The sequence below is a fragment of the Pan paniscus genome, chromosome 1, assembly GCF_029289425.2.
Source record: "Pan paniscus chromosome 1, NHGRI_mPanPan1-v2.0_pri, whole genome shotgun sequence".
NCBI lineage: Eukaryota > Metazoa > Chordata > Mammalia > Primates > Hominidae > Pan > Pan paniscus.
In genome coordinates this window covers 93775367-93792339 of record NC_073249.2, presented here as the reverse complement: position 1 = coordinate 93792339, position 16973 = coordinate 93775367, and the positions used below count along the sequence as shown (strand labels likewise).

The 16973-nt window shown below is 52.2% G+C and overlaps 2 protein-coding genes across 5 annotated transcripts; both read left to right on the top strand.

Moving 5' to 3' along the window:
* The first annotated feature begins 803 nt into the window (after nucleotides 1–803).
* LAMTOR2 (late endosomal/lysosomal adaptor, MAPK and MTOR activator 2) lies at nucleotides 804–4584 on the top strand. Of its 3 annotated transcripts, XM_003821080.5 has the most exons (4): nucleotides 804–1042; nucleotides 1348–1510; nucleotides 4056–4145; nucleotides 4393–4584. In XM_003821080.5, exons 1-4 carry the CDS (start codon nucleotides 975–977, stop codon nucleotides 4447–4449), a joined length of 378 nt encoding a protein of 125 aa, XP_003821128.1. In that variant the 5' UTR covers nucleotides 804–974; the 3' UTR covers nucleotides 4450–4584. The 3 variants fall into 3 exon arrangements, with proteins under 3 accessions (XP_003821128.1, XP_063460706.1, XP_008972821.1); XM_008974573.4 differs by lacking the exon at nucleotides 4056–4145 and having other exon boundaries at nucleotides 822–1042; XM_063604636.1 differs by lacking the exons at nucleotides 4056–4145; nucleotides 4393–4584 and having other exon boundaries at nucleotides 817–1042; nucleotides 1348–2765.
* Nucleotides 4585–4683: 99 nt separating this feature from the next.
* Nucleotides 4684–16617, top strand: RAB25 (RAB25, member RAS oncogene family). Of its 2 annotated transcripts, none has more exons than XM_008974572.5 (5): nucleotides 4684–7560; nucleotides 12025–12199; nucleotides 14385–14578; nucleotides 15784–15864; nucleotides 16273–16617. In XM_008974572.5, the coding sequence occupies exons 1-5, from the start codon at nucleotides 7518–7520 to the stop codon at nucleotides 16398–16400; spliced, it is 621 nt and encodes a 206-aa protein (XP_008972820.1). In that variant the 5' UTR covers nucleotides 4684–7517; the 3' UTR covers nucleotides 16401–16617. The 2 variants fall into 2 exon arrangements, with proteins under 2 accessions (XP_008972820.1, XP_003821127.1); XM_003821079.7 differs by having other exon boundaries at nucleotides 12025–12220.
* The last annotated feature ends 356 nt before the right edge of the window (nucleotides 16618–16973 follow it).

Here is a 16973-nt window from a genome sequence, read left to right as displayed (position 1 = left end):
GGGGCCACTGCAGCGGGGTCCGCCCAGGGCCAAGCCCCAGGTCCGGAGCCCGGCCAGGGTCTCGCCAGGCGGGGGCCCCTGGGGGGCCTCTGGGAGGGGGAAGGGGCGTGCCCTTCATTGCGGGGGCGAGGGCGGACTGCCCCGGGAGACCGCGACCCAACGCTGCCCGCCCGAGCCGTGCCGCGGTCCCCTCCAGCCCAAAGCCTCCCCGCCCCCTCCACGGCTAACTCGGCTCCGGGACAAAGGACTTTCTGTGTCGCCGCTTTATCTCCGTTCCCTGTGATAACTTGGTCTTTCTTGGAAGCCCAAGTCCCTTCCAGGCCAGGGGACTTTCCCGACTTGGAGGTTGGGTTTTCCCACCAAGCACGTCCACTTAGGTTCTCAGCTCTGGGACTGACCCTATAGCCCCGAGGGTCGCGGCCTGAATGGTCTATTAAGAACGGTTCCAGGGAGCTGGGTTTTGGCTGCGTGGCCTTTCAGAGCCTTGGTTTCCTCAAGATAATAATAATAGTACCTCTCGCCTCATCGCACAGAATTGTGCATAACGGAGAAAACTGTTTTGAAAGTAACCAAAGGCGTGCCTGACAAATATGAGGATGTAGTATAATTATTGAATCGTGGACTGCCAAGCGGACACGTTGATTCCTTTCTCCCCGAAGGGGTTAAATGTCCTTCCAGCGCTGCTGCTGTCCTTTCACTCCCGCTCTTTTCCGCCCCCCAACAACCGCGTGGTCGGCCTGGAAAGGCGAACTATAGTTCCCAGGGTGCCTCGCGAGGCCACAAGGAACTACGATTCCCAGAGCCCCCCGCGGTGGGGCGGGGTTGAGTCGGAACCACAATAGCCAGGCGAAGAAACTACGACTCCCAGGGCGTCCCGGAGCAGGCCAACGGGACTACGGGAAGCAGCGGGCAGCGGCCCGCGGGAGGCACCTCGGAGATCTGGGTGCAAAAGCCCAGGGTTAGGAACCGTAGGCATGCTGCGCCCCAAGGCTTTGACCCAGGTGCTAAGCCAAGCCAACACTGGAGGCGTCCAGAGCACCCTGTGAGTGCGGACCACGGACCCGAGCGGCGAGCGCTGCAGTGGGGCGGCGCGCGGCTCCCTGAGGGAGGGGTGGGGAAGGATCACCAGGAAGGGAGGAAGCGGCAGAGGGGGCAGCGGCTGGGGATACCGGCCGGGAGGTCCCCTGTCGAAAAGGGAAGCCGGTGTGCTGGGTGCTTAGGGCATGTCCCGGGACACGCTCAGGCCAGAGCCTTGCTGGATGTGCCCTTGGTGGGACTTGGGATGGAAACCCAGACGTTTTACTCCCCGCTCTGAGCACATCGTTATCCCTCCCCGCCCCTCACCAGGCTGCTGAATAACGAGGGATCACTGCTGGCCTACTCTGGTTACGGGGACACTGACGCCCGGGTCACCGCTGCCATAGCCAGTAACATCTGGGCCGCCTACGACCGGAACGGGAACCAAGCGTTTAATGAAGACAATCTCAAATTCATCCTCATGGACTGCATGGTATGGAGAGGGGAGCCAGACTTCCCCTGTCCCCCAAAGGGGATCCCAAGGGGGCGACCTGGACCCCATCCTGGATGGTTGGAGGGGCAGGGACAGGATCTCCGGAAGATTACTAAGAGTTGGTCTGCAGCAGCATTTGTAATAGGCAGGACCCTATTCATCAAGTGGTGGTGAGGAAGGATCCCTGGACCTGAGAGGTCTGACTTGGGTTCTGGTCTCAGCCATCCACTTATCAGTTGTGGAACCTTGGGTAAGTCGCTTAACCTCTCTCAGCTTCCTTACCTCATGTTTAAGGAGAAGACAATAATTTCCCTCTCCCCGCTCCCCTCATGGGTTGTTGTGAAGGTCAGATGAAATAATGGGTATAAACAGTAGAATGACGTGCAAACACAAAGTGTTGTCATCCCAGTTTCACCGACTCACAGAACCATGGCAGTCTCCAGACCCTAGTCCAACCCCTTAAGCTTTCAAAGAAAGGAAAATGAAGTCCAGAAAGGGGAAGTCACCATTAGATTGTGAACTTCTTAGTATCTGTTCGGTCGACAAGTATTTAGGTCATTGCAGTATTCTCAGGACTAGGGAAAAAATAGCAAACAGAAAGACAAAACCCCCAGCCCTAATAAATCTTACACAGTGATACAATCACGGCTCACTGCAGCCTCGACCTCCCTGGGCTCAGGTGATCCTCCTGCCCCAGCCTCCTGAGTAGCTGGGACTACAGACATGCACCACCACACCTCTCTAATTTTTGCATTTTTCCAGAGACTGGGTTTTGCCATGTTGCCCAGGCTGGTCTCAAACTCCTGGCTCAAGCGATCTACCCACCTTGGCCTCCCAAAGTGCTGGGATTACAGGTGTGAGTCACTGTGCCTGGCCACATTTTTTAAAATAAGTAAAATATATAGTATATATTAGGTATTGAAAATGCAATGGAGAGAAAGCAGGGAAGTGAAAGAGTATGAGTTTGTTGGGCGTATGTGTCAGGGACAGTCTCACTGAAAAGGTGACATTTGATCAATGATCTGAAGAAAGGTGGGGGACAAGCCATGTGGCTATCTGAGGGAAGAATATTTTGGACAGAACAGCAAGTACCAAGGCCCTGAGGCAGAATTATGCCTGCTCAAGGATCAACAGGGTTGGTTGGTATGGCTGGAGTTACGTGAGATGGAGGAGGGTAGTAGGAGATGAGGTCAGAGAGGCAGGGAGTGCAGTGCTTGGTTCCTGGCATACAATAAATACCTAGTAAAAGTTTGCTGAACTTACTTTTGTTTTTTTCAAATTGGCCAGAAGGTGAACTCTCCAGGAAGGATCTTCATTGTAACTCAACTGCCTACTCTCCCCTACCCCCTGCACAACCAATGCCATTTTTAGTTCAACATATGACTCCTACTGGATGCCTACAGCTGGTGCTATAGGGCAATAGCTTTCAAACGTTTTGACCACAACCCAGCCATAAGAAATACATTTTAAGGGGCTGGGCATGGTGGCTCATGCCTGTAATCCCAGCACTTTGGGAGGCCGAGGCGGGCGGATCACGAAGTCAGGTGTTCAAGACCAGCCTGGCCAACATGGTGAAACCCCATCTCTACTAAAAATACAAAAATTAGCTGGGCATGGTGGTGCGTGCCTGTAATCCCAGCCACTCAGGAGGCTGAGGCAGGAGAATCACTTGAACCCAGGAGGCGGTGGTTGCAGTGAGCCGAGATCACGCCACTGCACTCCAGCCTGGGCAACAGAGCAAGACTCCATCTCAAAAAAAAAAAAAAAAGAAATACATTTTAAGGCTGAGCACAGTGCCTCACTCCTGTAATCCCAACACTTTGGGAGGCTGAGGCTGGAGGATTATCTGAGGCCAGGAGTTCAAGACCAGCCTTGGTGACCTAATAAGACCCCATCTCTACAAAAAAAATTTTAATAAATAAATAGGAAAAAATTTTTTAAGAAAGACATTTTAAGTCAGAGCTCAACACACACATAGACCCACTAAAACAAAAGTCATGAAACAATACTTTTCCTACTACGTGTAATATACTTCATTTTTTCATTTTTGGTTTTTAATGCTGATCAACCTTCTTAATTTATCTCTTAACTGTGGGGTCAAATCTGCAATTTGAAAAACATTACCATGGGAAAAGAGGAGAAATACCAGTTGGGTTACCACTCCCATGCCCCTCTCAGTGTCTGTGGGGTGAGCTCACAGTAATAACATCACTCATTTGGACAACTGTTGGCAGATATGAAATTTCATGGTATTAGCACCCTCACCAACTGGGATGAGGTAGGGATTACAGAAAGAAAAACTGAATTTCTGAGAGACTAAGTTTCCCAGAGTAACATGGTTAGTAGGTGGCTGTGCTGAGGCTGGAACCTGGGCTCAGAACCCCATGTTCAGGGCTGTGGCCAAAAGCTTTTACGCTGAACTTCCTGCTGTGCCCAGGGCATGGGAGGAAGATATAGTTTCTCTGGGGCCAGAGAAGCCTTTGGGGAAGGAGGGTGCTAAGGGTGCCAAGCAGAACATCACATCCCATCATATCACCCCCACCAGGAGGGCCGTGTAGCCATCACCCGAGTGGCCAACCTTCTGCTGTGTATGTATGCCAAGGAGACCGTGGGCTTTGGAATGCTCAAGGCCAAGGTGTGTATGTGCCCATCCCTCCATAGCCCTGGGCCCAGCCTTCGTGCTTCTACACTGTGTTCACTCCCACCAGGACCCTGTTTCTAGAGTTCTCATGTCTACTCAGTCCATTTCTGGTGTGGGCCAGCTCCCAAGAGCAGGTGGGGGTTGGGGGCTGGTTGCTTCCTATGGCACTGGGAGCAGACCTGGATTTGGGGTCCCTAATGCCAGGCTGTGTGCGGGACTGATCTCTGTTCTCCCTCTGCAGGCCCAGGCTTTGGTGCAGTACCTGGAGGAGCCCCTCACCCAAGTGGCGGCATCTTAACGGCATTGGTGGAAGCTGGGGTCAGAAAAGAGAAATGACCATTTGGAGGGGCGGGGCCTCCTAGAAGAACCTTCTTAGGCAATGGGGGGAGGATGGGACTTTGTTTTTTCCAAGAATAAACTTCAACTCCTGTCATGTGTCTTGGCTACTTTCTTGGATGGGAGGAATCAGAGAAGATAGGAAGAAGCAGGCATCGCTTCTAGGATTCCTCATGTTCTGCAAGGATGGACTTCTACCCACCCCTTCACCATGACCTTCTGCGAACAATGGTTCTTGGCAGTTACGCCAAATAGTCCTTGTCCTCCCCAATGGCATGACCTCACCTAGACCCTGCTGCTCAGAACAGAGTCTTACCCACCTCATAGGCAAAACTGTGGGAGTGAGCTCAGAGGTGCAAGGGTCTGGTGGGGGTTGTGTTGCACAGAGAATATAAAGGCCCTGAGAGGTTAGTGTCTATCATTTCAGGTTTGGGGGCGTGCGTGCCTTTTATTTTTTTGAGAGGGTCTCCCTCTGTTGCCCAGGCTGTAATGCAGTGACACAATCTCAGCTCACTGCAGGCTCAAGTGATTCCACCTCAGCCTCCCGAGTTGCCTGGACTATAGGCACACACCATCATGCCTGGCTAATTTTTGGGTTTTGGTTTTTTGTGTTTTTTAGGGGTTTTGTTGTTGTTGTTGTTGTTGTTTTTGGTAGAGATGAGGTCTCAATATGTTGCTCAGGCTGTTCTCCAACTTCTGGGCTCAAGCCATCCTCCTGCCTCCCAAAGTGCTGGGATTACAGATATGAACCACTTCGACTGGCCAGTGAGTGCCTTTTCTATTCTTGGGGTTGGGAGGGTGCCCCTAACAGCCTAGAACAAGCTATCCCTTTCTTCTTCTTCCAGGTGTTCATGTGCTTACACAGACCCTCCCCAGATCTTGAAGCCCTTTGTAGACAAGAGGCCTTTGCTGTGAGGCCTCAGGTCCTGTACAGGGAGTAGAAGTAACCCAGATCTCCCAAAGGCCTTCATCTCCAGACCCTGCTCCTACACTCAGACCACTCACCCCAGCTGTCTGTTTCTGCCCCAGGTCTCTGCCTACCCAATATCCTTAAAGCAGGTCTGTATAGGGAGCTACCAGCCCCCTTCCCCAGTGCCATATAAAGGAACCCATCCCAGAGAAGTGGGTAGGTTTCGAGTCCCAGCTCCACCCAAGATGAGAAACACTGCCCACCCCAGGCCCTGGGCTGTCAAGGAAGGGCAGAAGTTACTGTGGCCATGATACTCCCACAGCTCTGCATTGCAGCAGGGTGACTGGTGTTCTATCAGCCCCTGGTCTAATATCCCTTACTCTGGTTCCCCCAGTGTACCCCCCTACCAGCTCTGAAGGAAAAGCAGGCCAAGTGGGTTTCTTTCTTTCTTTTTTTTTTTTTTGAGACAGAATCTCTTGCTCTGTCACCCAGGCTGGAGTGCAATGGCACAATTTTGGCTCACTGCAATCTCCGCCTCCCGAGTTCAAGCAATTCTCCTGCCTCAGCCTCCTGAGTAGCTGGGATTACAGGCGCGTGACACCATGCCTAGCTAATTTTTGTATATTTTTAGTAGAGACAGGGTTTCACCATGTTGGTCAGGCTGGTCTTGAACTCCTGACCTCGTGATCCGCTGGCCTCGGCCTCCTAAAGTGCTGGGATTACAGGTGGGAGCCACCGCACCAGGCCTCTTTTTTTTTTTTTTTTTTTTTTTTTGAGACGGAGTCTTGCTCTGTCGCCCAGGCTGGAGTGCAGTGGCGCGATCTCGGCTCACTGCAAGCTCTGCCTCCTGGGTTCATGCCATTCTCCTGCCTCAGCCTCCCGAGTAGCTGGGACTACAGGCACCTGCCACTACGCCTGGCTAATTTTTTATATTTTTAGTAGAGACACGGTTTCACCGTTTCTACCATAGAGCCAGAGAGGGCCCCCTCCTGTTTTTTTATCTCTTACCAAGACCTCCTGGGGCTCCTCATTCCTTCAGGATGGTCTCTATCTCCTGACCTTGTGATCCGCCCGCCTCGGCCTCCCAAAGTGCTGGAATTACAGGTATGAGCCACCTTACCCGGCCTTTTTTTTTTTTTTTTTTTTGAGAAGCAGTCTCTGTTGCCCAGACTGGAGTGCAGTGGCACGATCTCAGCCCACTGGAACCTCTGCCTCCCGGGTTCAAGCAATTCTCCTACCTTGGCCGCCCAAGTAGCTGGGATTGCAGGCGCCCACCACCATGCCCAGCTAATTTTTTTTTTTTTTTTTTTAGACGGAGTTTCGCTCTTGTTACCCAGGCTGGAGTGCAAGGGCGCGATCTCGACTCACCACAACCTCCGCCTCCTGGGTTCAAGCGATTCTCCTGTCTCAGCCTCCCAAGTAGCTGGGATTACAGCCATGTGCCACCACGCCCAGCTAATTTTGTATTTTTTTAGTAGAAACGGGGTTTCTCCATGTTGGTCAGGCTGGTCTCGAACTCCCGACCTCAGGTGATCCGCCCACCTCAGCCTCCCAAAGTGCTGGGATTATAGGCGTGAGCCACCGCGCCTGGCCTCAAGTGGGTTTCTGAGGGGCTATTTCTTGCTCATTAGTTGGGGGACCGGCCCTCACCACAGATTCCAGAAGCCCAGCAATGCACACTCAGCCCTCAGTGGGCTGTCTCTGAAGGTCCTGTCTCTGAAGGTCCTGTCCCTTTTTCGCTTCCCCCCCGCTGGAGCTGCTTCTCCCGCTTGCGGGAGCCCAGGCTGAGAGCAGACACCCAACCTGTCGAACCTGTCTGACGTCATCATCTCTCCACCCACCTGGGCCCCAGGTCTCCAGCCACCCCGCTCTTCCTGTTCTCAGCTTCCGTCCTCTCTGCTTCCTTACAGCACCCCCACCTGCCAGAGGTGATCCTCCCTAGGCCCTGCCTAACCTTGAGTTGGCCCCCAATCCCTCTGGCTGCAGAAGTCCCCTTACCCCCAATGAGAGGAGGGGCAGGAGCAGATCTTTTGAGAGCTGAGGGTTGAGGGCATTGAGCCAACACACAGACTTGTCGCCTCTGTCCCCGAAGACACCTGCACCCTCCATGCGGAGCCAAGATGGGGAATGGAACTGAGGAAGATTATAACTTTGTCTTCAAGGGTGAGTTGGGTTCCCTGAAGCAAGAGGAAGCCTGAGAGACCCAGAAAGAGATTGAATAGAGCCAGAGAGGGCCCCCTCCTGTTTTTTTATCTCTTACCAAGACCTCCTGGGGCTCCTCATTCCTTCAGAAAGAAAGCTGCAGGGAGTGGGGGAGGGTCTGGTTGCAGGGGCAAAAGTCAGGGAGCTTCTGAGTATGCTCTACTGTGGTAAATAATGATGTTGATTCCTCCTTAAGAGTGCTGAGTTAGGCTCCTCTGCCCCGTTCCTAATAGAAACCCAAATCCCTGGTGTCAGCCAGTGCAGCACAAGAGATGGAGGTCAGACTTCAGAAAGGACTTCCCTCTTTTTTTTTTTTTCTGAGACGGAGTCTTGCTCTGTCGCCCAGGCTGGAATGCAGTGGTACGATCTCAGCTCACTGCAACCTCCACCTCCTGGGTTCAAGCGATTCTTCTGCCTCGGCCACCCGAGTAGCTGGGACTACAAGCACCTGCCACCACGCCCGGCTTATTTTTGTATTTTTAATAGAGACGGGGTTTCACCATATTGGCCAGGATGGTCTGGAACTGACCTCATGATCCGCCCACCTCGGCCTCCCAAAGTGCTGGGATTACAGGCATGAGCCACCACACCCGGCCAGGACTTCTCTCTTGAGAAGAAAGGGAAACCAGCAAACAAGAGGAAGAAAGTCATCTTTTCTGGGCAGGTGTACAGGGAACGAGAGAAAGGAGAGACATATCCCATTATAGGGTGGGGCAATAAATACATAGGGAAGACAGAAAATATCATGAATTTGCTGCAGAGTCTGATAGAATCCAGAGGACTCCTAGGGTTGTAGCCTCATCTGCCTGGCCCTTGGCTGACTCACTGGACCTGCATACCAGGCACTGGGCTCAACTTTGCTGTCCCTGGAAGCATGCATGTATCTTTCTAGCCCCTGTGTTTGGTCCCTTTGCTGTTTCCCAACCCCACCTTCATACTTCCTTTAGGGCAGGGTGGACTCTCCAGCCACCCTACCCCAGTGCCTCTCCCAACCTCAGCCCGGCCCCTCCCTTGAGTTGGGACTCTCACTCCAGAACCCGCCCTTGAGCTGGGGAACCTGTACTACTGGCATCTTTTCCAGGAAGGAAAGGGTTAGCAATAGTCTGGGGCAATAATATGAGGAACTACCATTTATTGAGCACTTACTATGTACCTGCCACTACCTCATTAATACCATTACAATCCCCGAAAGTCATATTTTATTTTGAGGGGCAGTGTAACATTGTGGTCAGGAGCCAGACTGGGTTCAGATCTCAGCCCTGCCACTTACAAGTATTGCGGGTTGGTCAGCCGGGCACAGTGGCTCACACCTGTAATCCTAGCACTTTGGGAGGCCGAGGCGGCCGGATCACTTAAGGTCTGGAGTTCCAGACCAGCCTGGCCAACATGGGGAAACCCTGTCTCTACTAAAAATTCAAAAATTATCTGGGTGTGGTGGCACATGCCTGTAATCCCAGCTACTCGGGAGGCTGAGACAGGAGAATCACTTGAACCCAGGAAGCAGAGGTTGCAGTAAGCCGAGACTGTGCCACTGCACTCCAGCCTGGGCAACAGAGCAAGACTCTGTCTAAAAAAAAAAAAAATGTATTGAGGGTTGAGTTGGGGTCCCTAGAAGCAGACGCTGAGAAGAAGTTGGGGTGTTCAATGTTTGTTTTTTGAGACGGAGTCTCGCTCTGTTGCCCAGGCTGGAGTGCAGTGGAGCGATCTTGGCTCACTGCAATCTCCGCCTTCCTACAACCTCCGCCTCCTGGGTTCAAGCGATTCTCCTGCCTTAGCCTCCTGAGTAGCTGGGACTACAGGTGTGCACCACCACACCCAGCTAATTTTTGTATTTTTAGTAGAGACAGGGTTTCATCATGTTGGCTAGGATGGTCTCGATCTCTTGACCTTGTGATCCGCCCTCCTAGGCCTCCCAAAGTGCTGGTATTACAGGCGTGAGCCACCGCGCCCAGCTCAATGTTTTTTTACAAATCAGCACCTGTGAAAGGAAGGGAGAGGAAACATAATTGGGCAGAGGGAGAAGTCAAACAGCAACGCAGGCTGGACAAACCTGGGTCAAGGGCGGGGAGCTCTGTGATTGCCTCACCTTGCTTGAGCACTGGGTGTAGGCTGCCCAGAAAAGACATGACTTCCAGTGAGGCCGCTGTCTGCACCAGAGGCAGACGCTGAAGGAGCTGACAGCTGGAGCCTGTCTGCAGCCTGCACTCCCTGCAGCTTGGGGCAAGTCCTTCCTTGAAGGCTGATCTGGCCAGCACATCTCTGTGTTTACAACACTAGCCCTGTTATCTTGGGCAAGTCATTTGACCTCCAAAGCGCCTTGTCTGTAAAAACAGGGAAAATAGTAATGGGATTCATGGCATTCTTTTGAGGATTAAATGAGGTAATATGTGTAAAGCTTTTAAGGACACTGCCTGGCACATAGTAAGCATTCAGTACACTGTAAACATGAACCATTAGTATCTCCACTTTACAACTGAGGCTTAGAGGCAAAGTAGTTTACAAAAGGCCACAAAGTCTGACTTCAATTCCCTTGCCCTAAGCACCTTTGTGGTATGACGCTAGGGCTGAGAGCCCACCCACTGAGAGGGATGAGGGAGATGTGCCCAGTAGGGGAGAGTCAGGAACACACACACACACATACACACACACACACACACGCATGCACACACATCCTCTTACCCACACATATCCATATTATTTCCAGTTTTTCCATACTGTCCTATGCAAATAAGGAATGTTTAAATATGTATTTTTTATTTTTATTTTTTGAGACACAATTTCACTGTCACCCAGGCTGGAGTGCAGTGATGCCATCACAGTTCATTGCAGCCACAACCTACGGGGCTCAAACAATCCTTCCACCTCAGCCTCTTGAGTAGCTGGGACTACATGCATGTGCCACCACACTTGGCTAATTTTTTTTTCTTTTTCTTTTTCTTTTTCTTTTTTTTGAGTCGGAGTTTCACTCTGTCACCCAGGCTGGAGTGCAGTAACACAAACTCGGCTCACTGCAGCACCCCCAGGGCTCAAGCAATCCTCCCACCTCAGCCTCCCAAGTAGCTGAGACTACAGACACATGCTACCATGCCTGGCTAATTTTTGCATTTTTTGTAGAGATGGGGTTTCACCGTGTTACCCAGGCTGGTCTCAAACTTGTGGGCTCAAGAGATCCTCCCGCCTTGGCCTCCCAAAGTTCTGGGATTACAGGCGTGAACCTCCACACCCAGCCAAGGAACTTTTAAAGTTGGAGGAGGCCTTTATAAGTTGTATAAGCAAGGAAACTGAGACTGAGAAAAGGTGAGTCACTTGTTTAAGTTCACACAGTTAGTTAGAAGCTGAGCAGGGACCAGAGCCCACAATATGTGGCTCCCAGTCCTTGGGTGCCAGCCTGCCTTTCCAGAACCACTCTGGGTGGCCTCCTCTAATTCTGTGTGCTTAGTTCAGTGCCAGTGCAATTTGTGGGCTCTACTCACATCAGCCCCCTACACTCTACCCCAGCCCCCAGCTCATCCACATGGGTAAGACTGGGCCCTGGATGCTGCCCACCAGTCTAAAGGGTCTTCATGGCCCCTCAGGTGGATCCTTGTCTCTGAAAACCCAAAGGCAAAAACTCTGGCCTGCTAACAACAATCATACCAGTCATGATTTTTACACTTACTATATCCTGGGCAATGTCTCACTTACTTCCTACAATAACCCTTAAGGTAGATACTAATGTCTTCCCCATTTTTCATATGAAAAGAACAGCTCAGATTGGTTAAATAACTTGCCGAAGGACACATAGCTGGTCTAACACCCAGGCCCATCCTCTTAACCATGCGGGACTGTCCCTCCTTAGGGACAACTGGAACCTAACTTCTTACACACACATGAGCACACATGCCTTCCTCTCACCCACAGATGTGTCAACTGCCAAACTTTCTCCTTACCCACACTTTGATTCACACCTCTGTTCCTTATGCAAACACACACACACCAAACCTCCCACTTGTCCTCCCAGCTCATATATATAGAGACAAGTGCAATGTTCTCATACTCCAAGTCCTAGTCCAGAACTGTGCACCCCCTGACCTCCCACCATCCCTGTCCATATTCACACACAACAGTAATGTCTCCGCATGACACTCATAAAGAGCCCACAGATGTCACTCCCTCACCAGAGATGCAGGCTGACTCTGCAACCATGTATCAACAGACCAGGCTATAACCCGTCAAGCCCCTTTGTTTGTTTTAAACTCTTGGCTTTCCTGCCCACCAGGACAGATGCATTATGCAGAGTTGCAGACTCCAGTCTCACAGGAGACTCCGTTCCCTAATCTTTTTTCTGAGCTCAGTTCCCTTTTTCTGCTGGGCAGACCCTCCAAGCTCAGGTGGGTTTGGAGCTGCTCTACCCCATGCTCAGCCCTTATCTCTCCACTCCTTCAGTGGTGCTGATCGGCGAATCAGGTGTGGGGAAGACCAATCTACTCTCCCGATTCACGCGCAATGAGTTCAGCCACGACAGCCGCACCACCATCGGGGTTGAGTTCTCCACCCGCACTGTGATGTTGGGCACCGCTGCTGTCAAGGCTCAGATCTGGGACACAGCTGGCCTGGAGCGGTACCGAGCCATCACCTCGGCGTGAGCCCGGGCCTGGGGGGCTGCTGGGTGGTGGGAGTTCTGGGGAAGTCGAGGAACACTTCTGGAGGAGAAGTGGGGGAGGAGGAGGCAAGGGGGCTCAGCAGTGGGCTCTGGGGGGTGGGGATGGAGATCACAGAAGATAAAAGGTACTGTAAACAGAAACAGCACAAGCCAGGATATAGTAACACTGACTAGTACTACTAAAAGCAGGAATCATTGCCACTTACTAAGCCTTTGCTATGTGCCCAGGAAGGGACAAGGCACTTTACATTTGGCATTTTATGTAACCCTTAAAGTACCACAGGAGTAAAGTGCTATAATTAGTTAATTTCTGTATAAATACAAACAAGGTGAAATCAGGGTGGAGCTAGGATGGGGGCGAGCTGCACGGATCGAGAGCGCCCCCTCACTTCCGCACAATGCTCTGCACTTGGCAACTTTCATCTAACCACAGAGGGCCAAAAGCTGAACCCGGCATCTGCATTTTATGAAGACTCAGAGGACACACAGGAGGTTAGGCCTCCTGACACCACATCCGAAGTGTCTCTTAGGCCGGGTGTGTTGGCTCACACCTGTAATCCCAGCACTTTGGGAGGCCAAGGTGGGTGGATCGCTTGAGCTCATGAATTCGAGACCAGCCTGGGCAACATGGCAAAATCCTGTCTCTACCAAAAATATAAAAAATTAGCCGGGCTTGGTGGTGCGTACCTGTAGTCCCAGATACTTGAGAAGCTAAGGTGAGAGGATGGCTTGAACCCGGGAGGCGGAAGTTGCAGTGAGCCGAAATCGCCCCACTGCACTCCAGCCTGGGTGACAAATCGATACTGTGTCTCAAGAAAAAAGTGTCAGCTGGGCGCGGTAGCTCACACCTGGAATCCCAGCACTTTGGGAGGCCGAGGCGGGCAGATCACAAGGTCAGGAGTTCGAGACCAGCCTGGCCAACAGTGAAACCCCCCGTCTCTACTAAAAATACAAAAATTAGCCAGGCGTGGTGGTGGGTGCCTGTAATCCCAACTACTCGGGAGGCTGAGACAGGAGAATCACTCGAACCTGGGAGGTGGAGGTTGCAGTGAGCCAAGATCGTGCCACTGCACTCCAGCCTAGCGACAGAGCAAGACTCTGTCTCAAAAAAAAAAAAAAAAAAAAAAAGAAAGTGTCTTCTAGTCAGTGTGAGGCCTAAGCATGTGAAATGGAGTCTGTTCGTGTGTATATGGGGTGGATAGCACTTGCCAGGGGGCAGGAAGCAAGAGTCAGGGCTTTGGTTACACATGCTCCTCTTTACCTGATCTCTTATGAGCCTCAGTTGACTCATCAATGAATTGGGAGTTAGACATCACTAGTCTGAAGACATCCCATCCAACTCCAAGAGGGAGACTGGATGCTTTCAGTGATGCCTTGAATGGTCAGGCCAGGGACTGCTGCAAGAGGTAGGCATTCAGCTAATCCTAGAAAGATGGCCACGGGAGAGAACAGGCCACTGTTAAGGAGCCATGTGAGGAAGATCTTGAAGGTGGCAGAGTTGGCTAAAGCCCAGATGTGCACTGGTGGAGAGTAGGGGCTAAAATCAGGACGAGAACCTGAGAAAGTAGAGGGGCTGGCTGTGAGGAAGCCAATAGAGATTTTAGAGCAGGGAGGTGAAACTTTATTTATTTAGTTAGTTAGTTGAGACAAATTTTCACTCTTGTTGCCGAGGCTGGAGTGCAATGGAGCGATCTCAGCTCACTGCAACCTCCGCTTCCCGAGTTCAAGCAATTCTCCTGCCTCAGCCTTCCGAGTAGCTGGGATTACAAGCATGCGCCATCATGCCCGGCTAATTTTTGTATTTTTAGTAGAGATGGGGTTTCTCCATATTGGTTAGGCTAGTCTTGAACTCCTTACCTCAGGTGATCCACCCGCCTTGGCCTCCCAAAGTGCTGGGATTACAGGCGTGAGCCACCGTGCCTGGCCGAGGGAGGTGAAACTTTACAGGCTCCAAGACTAGTGTCCCTGGAAGGCAGAGGAGCCTTGGGCTGCTCTGTTGGGTTCTGGGCCCCTGGCCGCAAGTTTCTGTATTTCCTGATCTCTAGTACTCTGATCCCGGGTGTTCCAGCTTGATGGCTCTGCTCTGATGCTGGGTCCAATGCCTCTGATTGTATCTCTGTCCATCCTTCTCATTCCCACCCAGGTACTATCGTGGTGCAGTGGGGGCCCTCCTGGTGTTTGACCTAACCAAGCACCAGACCTATGCTGTGGTGGAGCGATGGCTGAAGGAGCTCTATGACCATGCTGAAGCCACGATCGTCGTCATGCTCGTGGGTAACAAAAGTGACCTCAGCCAGGCCCGGGAAGTGCCCACTGAGGAGGCCCGAATGTTCGCTGGTGAGAGCCTGCCACTACCCAGGCTGACTCCTCCAAGCTTACCCCACCTTCCCCTTGCAGCCTCCCAGGCCCTGCCCCCACCCATAGAGCCCCTAGCCTGGCCTTCCTCCATACAGTCCTCTACCCCATCCCCTCTTCCTCAGGATTTCCCAGCACTTCCCCTTTGGGACCCTGTGTCTCCCATGATGTCCCACCACTTGCCCTGAGATTGTCTTTATTGATTTTTTTTTTTTTTTTTTTTGAGACTGGGTCTCAATCTGTTGCCTAGGCTAGAGTGCAGTGGTGCGATCTCGGCTCGCTGCAACTTCCACCTCTTGGGTTCAAGCAAGCAATTCTCATGCCTCAGCCTCCTGAGTAGCTAAGACTACAGGTGTGCGCCACCATGCCTGGCTAATTTTTGTATTTTTAGTAGAGATGGGGTTTCATCGTGTTGACCAGGCTGGTCTCGAACCCCTGACCTCAGGTGATCCAGCTGCCTCGGCCTCCCAAAGTTCTGGGATTACAGGTGTGAGCCACTGTGCCCGGCCCGTAGTTAATTTTAAGGCAGCCCCACCCTGTAATGCTCAAAGATCCTATGGAGAGGATAGGCTTCCCAGGAGTTTTCTGAGTTTAGAGGCAGCACAATATGGTGGTTAAGGGTGTTCTGGAGTCCCATGGCCCAGTCTCCCATCTGCTCTTGGCCAGTTACTAAATGTGGGACATGGAGCAATTTCCTTATTCTTTTTCTTTTTCTTTTTTTGAGAGGAGTCTCACTCCATCACCCAGGCTGGGGTGCAGTGGCACGATCTTGGCTCACTGCAACCTCCGCCTCCTGGGTTCAAGCAATTCTCTGCCTCAGCCTCCCGAGTAGCTGGGATTACAGGCGCCCGCCACCATGCCTGGCTAATTTTTGTATTTTTAGTGGAGACGGGGTTTCACCATGTTGGCCAGGCCGGTCTTGAACTCCTGACCTCATGATCCACCCACCTCAGCCTCCCAAAGTGCTGGGATTACAGGCGTGAGCCACCGCACCCAGCCCCTTGTTTTCTTTGTGTTTCTGGATTCAGTTTTCTAAATGAACCTACCTTGTAAGTTGTTTTAAGGATTAAATGATCTGCTACATGCCAAGAGTTTAGCACATGGCAAATGTATATAGCAAACATTAATATTATTATTATTATTGCCTTTGACTCCCACAATTAATGGTGTGTTTCCCTTCCTGGCAGAAAACAATGGACTGCTCTTCCTGGAGACCTCAGCCCTGGACTCTACCAATGTTGAGCTAGCCTTTGAGACTGTCCTGAAAGGTTAGAGCCTACCTTTATTCTGCACCCCTATTCCATCCCCGTGGCTTCTACAGGCAGCAGTAGGAATGCAGACACTCAGCCCTCACCCCAGCTAATTTCTTAGCTCCTCTGTGGGTCCTGGCACCACTGCCTGTCCCCCTCAGTCCCTCCCCAGTGCCTCCCACTCAGTCTGGAGCTCAGGGAGGGAACAGGCCACACTCCCCATGGGGCTGACTCTTGGTTCCTTCTCCACCCAAGTAAGTAGAAGGGACCCCTATGTCCACACTTCATTTCCTTCCTGCAAAACCTCCTGCAAGTGTGGCCACCCCCCATGCTCAGAAGGGGCATGCAGTATGTATGGGGGGGTTGGGGAGAAGGGAGCATGGGCTCTAAATCTTCTGGCCTGATCACTGCCCTCTGCCCTCCCAGAAATCTTTGCGAAGGTGTCCAAGCAGAGACAGAACAGCATCCGGACCAATGCCATCACTCTGGGCAGTGCCCAGGCTGGGCAGGAGCCTGGCCCTGGGGAGAAGAGGGCCTGTTGCATCAGCCTCTGACCTTGGCCAGCACCACCTGCCCCCACTGGCTTTTTGGTGCCCCTTGTCCCCACTTCAGCCCCAGGACCTTTCCTTGCCCTTTGGTTCCAGATATCAGACTGTTCCCTGTTCACAGCACCCTCAGGGTCTTAAGGTCTTCATGCCCTATCACAAATACCTCTTTTATCTGTCCACCCCTCACAGACTAGGACCCTCAAATAAAGCTGTTTTATATCAATGCCTGGTCATTCTGCTGCCTCCCGTCTGTTCCTCCCTCTTCTCCTTGTCTGTGCCTCCCCTTCAACTTTGGCCCCTCCTCTGAGTCCCTAATCCCCTTCCTCTGTCCTCCCCACCATACCTACTGCCCCTCAGGGCCAGCTGCCTCTGGAGTTCTGTGGTCTGGGGACAGTGCCAAGGGGATGGGAGGTGCCTGCCCTTCCCTCTGCCAACCCCCAGGGCAGGTGGGGGAGGGAGGAGAGCATGGAGGGGAGGGGGTATCTGGAAGGCGAGACAAAGGAAACCATCGGCGGGCACCATCTGGTGCTGAGGGCCCTGGTGCCAACAACTGAGGTCACTCCAATGCCAGGGGCAAGG

What these genes read in the sequence shown, in the direction of transcription:
- LAMTOR2 (XM_063604636.1), top strand. Translation starts at nt 975, where the DNA reads ATGCTGCGCCCCAAGGCTTTGACCCAGGTGCTAAGCCAAGCCAACACT. An exon ending in GGAGGCGTCCAGAGCACCCT is followed by an intron (nt 1,043 to 1,347) that starts GTGAGTGCGGAC and finishes GCCCCTCACCAG; the next exon opens with GCTGCTGAATAACGAGGGAT.
- RAB25 (XM_003821079.7), top strand. Translation starts at nt 7,518, where the DNA reads ATGGGGAATGGAACTGAGGAAGATTATAACTTTGTCTTCAAGG. An exon ending in TTATAACTTTGTCTTCAAGG is followed by an intron (nt 7,561 to 12,024) that starts GTGAGTTGGGTT and finishes CCACTCCTTCAG; the next exon opens with TGGTGCTGATCGGCGAATCA. An exon ending in CTTTGAGACTGTCCTGAAAG is followed by an intron (nt 15,865 to 16,272) that starts GTTAGAGCCTAC and finishes CTGCCCTCCCAG; the next exon opens with AAATCTTTGCGAAGGTGTCC.